Source organism: Triticum dicoccoides, chromosome 4A (assembly GCF_002162155.2).
Source record: "Triticum dicoccoides isolate Atlit2015 ecotype Zavitan chromosome 4A, WEW_v2.0, whole genome shotgun sequence".
In the NCBI taxonomy this organism is placed as follows: Eukaryota; Viridiplantae; Streptophyta; class Magnoliopsida; order Poales; family Poaceae; genus Triticum; species Triticum dicoccoides.
The window spans coordinates 598,909,534-598,915,376 of NC_041386.1; the positions used below are offsets into that span (position 1 = coordinate 598,909,534).

The 5,843-nt window shown below is 44.6% G+C and overlaps 1 protein-coding gene across 2 annotated transcripts; it reads left to right on the top strand.

Annotated features, from left to right (window-relative positions):
- The first annotated feature begins 733 nt into the window (after positions 1-733).
- LOC119287189 (uncharacterized protein At2g27730, mitochondrial-like) lies at positions 734-4,578 on the top strand. 2 transcript variants are annotated; one of them, XM_037566712.1, is made up of 3 exons: positions 734-953; positions 3,324-3,362; positions 4,063-4,578. In XM_037566712.1, the coding sequence occupies exons 1-3, from the start codon at positions 825-827 to the stop codon at positions 4,282-4,284; spliced, it is 390 nt and encodes a 129-aa protein (XP_037422609.1). In that variant the 5' UTR covers positions 734-824; the 3' UTR covers positions 4,285-4,578. The 2 variants fall into 2 exon arrangements, with proteins under 2 accessions (XP_037422609.1, XP_037422610.1); XM_037566713.1 differs by having other exon boundaries at positions 735-953; positions 4,066-4,578.
- Positions 4,579-5,843: the final 1,265 nt, after the last annotated feature.

The following is a 5,843-nucleotide window of genomic DNA, read 5'->3' on the forward strand; positions in this document are numbered from 1 at the left end:
AACATTGTGCTCCCAAGCACCCATGTGACATATTGCACACTATGGTCACGAGGAGGCATAATTAAATGGAATATATAGAAAATTGGCTAAGTACCTGCGTGAGGGGGGGGGTGTTCTATGAGCATTGTCACAATAACATCCTTATGACCGTATCACAAGAGGAGAACCTCATCTGCATGGACCAAGTACTGCTCACCTAAGCGCGTCAGACCATGGGTTTGGCAGGATCGTAGGATTGCATCGACGCAAGGACGTGCTCCTCCTCCACACCACATCACCCGCAACATCACAACTTCCCATCCCAACACCTCGAGGACGCAACACCCAAGCAAATTAAACAACCCATCGGCCTCACTTAGAGCAGCCGCGCTGACCGCCCGTTCCCTCGCCGCCCTGTGCCACGCCGACGCGCTCCGGCGCGCCAGGGAAGACGCCCTATCACGGACAAGATGTAGGTTTTTCCCCTCCGCGAATGGGGATGCAAGCTTTTCGGGAGAAGAAATTATACGTTGGCTGCTGCGATGGAGAATGCTGTGCGGTGTGTGGAAGGCCATTTGGAATTTGAATTTGTATGGGGGCGGATAGATCCTTTCTTGGGGCGGAGGTTGGTGGATTGGACCAGAGTGCAAAAAGGAGGCAGAAACTGATAAAGCTGGCGTAAATACGCGCGTCTTAAGGGGCGTGATCGCAAAATGGCACGGAGCGGTGGGCTACTCATACCCTCCCCGTGCTCCGCTTCCGCCTCGCCATCTCATTTCCAGAGTGTTCCAGAGAGCGGATCCAGAGAGTGCTAGGGTTTTCTCTCTCTCCCGGCGGCGAGGGCGATGTCGATGGCGGCGGCGGCGACGAGGGCCCCGGGCAGGGCGGCGGCGCGGTTCGTGCAGGCCAGGCTCCGCTCCTCCGGCAAGGTGCTCAGCGAGGAGGAGCGGGCCGCCGAGAACGTCTATATCAAGGTATGATCCCCCCCCTTCCCCGCTCCGGCGCGAGATGGCTCCTCGTGGGCGCGATGCGGCCCCGCGCGTGTTTGGCTAGGGTAGGGTCGGCGGCGCCGGGGGGTTTCCGCCGGTCGCGTAGTCGTTTTCATTCCGCGTGCTTCCAGGAAGAAGACGGTGTTCGTGGTACGTGCCCCGCGCTGAATGGCGATTTGAATGGAGGGCAGGCGTTCAACACCGGCGGTGATTTGTTTGGTGGTGCTGAGCCCTGCGCAGGTTGCGGACAGAGGGTTCCCGGTTGGCTGCCCTCGTTGTGCTTGCTTGCGTTATGTCTCGGGTTCATGGTTGGTTGCTCGGTTATGTCCGTTGACGCAGTGTACCTCTTCTGTTTGTGTAGATTTGGGGAGATCTTTGCCCACTGGACTTACCCTCATGTGTTCATCGAATTGGATGGTTGTTGTGGTGACAAGTTTTAGGTGGTTTGCTGGTGGGGATTGATTCGAGGGAGTGCAAATCGTACTAGTATGCACCGGCAACAATCTGTCAATGTTAGCCTTTTGTGATTATGTGAATCTTACAAGTGCGGGGTAGTTGCTTAGTTATGCACATTGACATGATAGCTGTTCTGGTGGGGTAGTGGGGGAATTTGGGATCTCTGAGAACATTGGCTCTGAACTGATTTTATTTGCTCATCATGCTTTTTTACTATTGGAGCTTCGGTTGGATGGTTGCTGTGGTGTCAAGTTATAGGGTGTTCGGAATTGGGGATTGATCTTTGGTTGCACACATGGAAGTGCAATAATACTAGCACACACTGGCAACTAGTATGTGTCAATTTTGGCCTTCTGTGATCATGTGAACCTTCTGATGTAGCTTGGTTGCTCAGTTATGCCCACCGACACAATAGCTGTTCTGATGGGGATCTTTGCAAACTTGCCTCTGAACTGATTTTATATGTTCCATCATGCTTTTTCACTATTGAAGCTTCGTTTGATGGTTGCTATGATATGGCCATATGGGTTTTAGTTTGCTTGGAATTGGGGATTGATATTTGGGTATACAGATAGGAATTGCAAATAACTAGCAGTAGGCACTGGCTACTGGTAGGCATCGTGATATGTGTTGGTGCTATGTTTTTGAGGTTAAGTGAATCTTCTGCTATGTGTAGGAGTGTTTAATTCTCGCCACTGCGTGACCTGTTCCTTGAACCCTTTTCCTTTCTTTCATTTTGTGGTCCAGTTGGGCTATAATTTTTGCCGTGGCTGTTCTGAACTCGTCAGTTATGTTTATCATTTTTATTGTTCATCATGGGAATGCATAATTAGATGATTATGTTATAGGTTAGGTTCGCGGTGAGTAGAAAAATTCTGCCACTATGCTAGTTGCTTCTTTTGTGTGTTTTCTGTTTAGTCTCTTGAGAACCATTGTTATTTTGCTTCTTTTGTGTGTTTTCTGTTTAGTCTCCTGAGAACCATTGTTACTTCATTATTTCTGCAGAACACTAATAGAAACCATATGCTTGATAAAACACCTCATTGTTTCAAATAATGCTTGTCTTGTCATATGCAATCATTGAACTAGAACTGTTACCTTATTGGTAGTTAAATTGTTTATACTCAGCAGTGACATTGTTCGGAAATTACCATGTTCACATTGTAGTTATATATGTATGCCATTGTATATCCTGTGTTGAGTTGACAGATGAAGCACTAGACTTATCAGAAGTAGAATTCAGCTAGGAATCCTGGATAACAGTTGTACGGGTAGACATAATTGATATTTCTTTCTGCAGCACATTAATTAACCGTTGCTTGATGCACCCATTGCTTCAGATAATGCTTGTCTTACATATATAATCATAAGCATTGAATTGGATCTCTTACCTTATTAGCTGCTTCCAGTTGCAGTCTTGAACAATAAAATGTTTATCTCAGTCCCTAGGATTCCTAGTTGTAGTCTTTCAGCTGTAATCATTATTGCTTGGACTGTAGTATGTATGCTAATATATGTGTATGTATCAATTTCTATATGGTGTTATGCCCTGTTATCTCTGTTCAGTTGACGAATGAAGCACTAGGCTCATCCATAGTACAAGTTCAACTATGAACACTTGAAATTAGTCAGGAAATCCAGAAGCACCAGTTTTTCCTGTTTCTAACTCTTTGAGTCTGATATGAGCCATACTGTTGGGATAAGTGGTCTTTTGTACATGTGTTGACGCTTTGTTAATATAAAGCTATAGTGTTGGCATAAGTGGTCTTCTGTGTATGTGCTGATGCTTTGTTAATATAAAGCTATAGTGTTGGCATAAGTGGTCTTCTGTGTATGTGTTGATGCTTTGTTAATGCTTCATAACATGTCTGATGACCTATTTCTGGTCTGTTTATGCAGAAAATGGAGCAAGAGAAGCGGGAGAAGCTCGCACGCAAGGTATGTGAACACACAATTGCTTGAACCTCTCAACTGGGCATTGGTTGTTGATGTTATATTTCCATGATGTTTGTCTGCTCATGTTGCCATGTACAGCAAATTAGCATCCTTCTCTACAAAATTATATATGCCAAATGGATATGTATGTTTTAGCTTCCTAAGTTGAAATGCATTACCTGTTTGTATGTGCTCTGCGTGGTTCATGGATCTGACTAGAGATTTAAAGGCTTGTGATGTCATGCACAATTTATTAGCATCCTTATTAACAAAGTTATATATGTCCACTGGGGATACATGTGATTTAGCTTTCTAAGTTAAGATGCACTACTGTATATGTTCTGTGTTGGTTGTGAAACTGACAAGAGATGTAAAGTCTTTTGATGTTGTGTACAGCAAATTAGCATACTTGTTGGCAAAGTTATATATGTCCAATGTGCTAGCTTTCTAAGTTTAGATGCACTAGTTGTGTCTGTGTCATGAAGCTGACAAGAGAATTCCTGCGTTGCTTTGTATAGCAAACTACTCCCTCCGTCCCATAATGGAAGACGTTTTTCAACACTACAGTAGTGTCAAAAAATGTCTTACATTATGGGACGGAGGGAGTAGTATCCTTTTGGATGTGTTTGATTTTGAAACTGTGCACTAGTGTATATATTCTGTGTGGTTGGTGAAACTTACTGACAAGAGCATTAAATTCCAGCAGGGTCCCAGCACTGGAGAGCAAGCTCCGTCCACCCCAAGCGCTGCAGCAGGCGACGTGAACACTGGAGGCGCCGCTTCGACCGCGTCGGCGTCCGCAGCAGGCACGTCAACCGACAAGAACAGGAACTACGCCGTGCTGGCTGGCACCCTCGCCGGCCTGAGCGCCCTGGGCTGGTACCTCCTGTCCAAGCCCAAGAAGACGGAGGAGGTCGTCGACTGATTGGCCTGTCCTGCCCTGGTTTTTTACTTCCTTACTGCACATGGACCTGCGCGATGATGATGATGATGATAATAAGTTTCCGATGTCGCCGAACAGCCTTTCCTTTGCCTTGTTAGCTGCTTCCACAGAATCTGAGACTTGAGATGATGATGATGATGATGGTGGTGGTCTGTAGCGCAAGTTGTTTTTGCTACCTGTGGTTGGTCTGGTATGTTGGTGGTTAACGAGAGGGGCATCTTGGATGATGCGGTTTGGTCCCTTTGAAAGTATGCAATGCGTGGTTTTTCCGGTGAATTTTGTTGGAGTTGCTTGCTTTGTTAGTTTTGGTTTCAAATGAGTGTCCTTGCAGTTTGATGCAATTCTTCACCAGGAAATGCATAAATGATAATGTACCAGGCAAATATTTTGAAACGAATGGTGTTTTGGGGTGTCACATCAAAGGTACGCCCCGGGAGTAGCTACGTAGCGTGGGTGTCAATTTAGGTCCCACCGTTTTTTCTAAGAAACGTTGGCATTTCATTGATTAACTAATTAAGTAATAAAGCCATAATGAAGTCATAGAAGGTCTTGATGATACAATTCGGAGTAGAGTGCGAAACAGAAAACATACCAGAATTCTTACAAGAGTTGGCCAAAACATGGGCCACTAAATTACATTGCAAAACAGAAAACAAACCAGAATTCCTACAAGAGTTGGCCAAAACATGAGCCACTAAAATGCATTGCCGACGAACATGCTTCCATTTATCTGTGCTTCATTAAAATCATGAAGCAAAGTCGCACGCCATGTCTATACCTATACCTACTAATAATAAAGTCATCGGTGCTTCTGCCCACTGTCCGAAAATTACCATCGAAGTTGCTATAAATTACTAACTATGTCGCCCATAAGTGAGGAAAATGATTCCTTTTTTTCTTTCCGATCCGTTTCTTATATCGTGATACTCTCATATATCACAAGGGCGCCGAGGCATCGGAATGGCTAATACCCCAGTCTCTCTTCCTTTTATCTGTGATTTTCTCTTTTAGCAAGCGCCATTCAACCTCCCTGCATACGTTCATGAGCCGGCCCATGTGCGAGCAGTGACGCCCCCTGTTGTTTTCATTTCATTTTTTGCCTTTTGTTCTTCTCATTTATTTATTTGTTTTTCTTCCTTAAAATTAGGTCATAATTTTTAAATTTTCAAAAAGTTGTGAGTTTTGGAAAAAAAAATGAGAAATCATAATTTTTTTGTGATTTTTAAAAGATGTTCGCATATTCTAAAAAAATCACAATTTCTAAAAGAATGTTCATTATTATAAAAATGATCATGTATTCAGAACATATTCGTGTTGGGGAACGTTGCAGAAAACAAAAATTTTCCTACGGTTTCACCAAGATCCATCTATGAGTTCATCTAGCAACGAGTGATCGGATTGCATCTACATACCTTTGTAGATCACGCGCGGAAGCGTTCAAAGAACGGGGATGAGGAAGTCGTACTCGACGTGATCCAAATCACCGGAGATCCTAGCGCCGAACGGACGGCACCTCCGTGTTCAACACACGTACGGTCAGC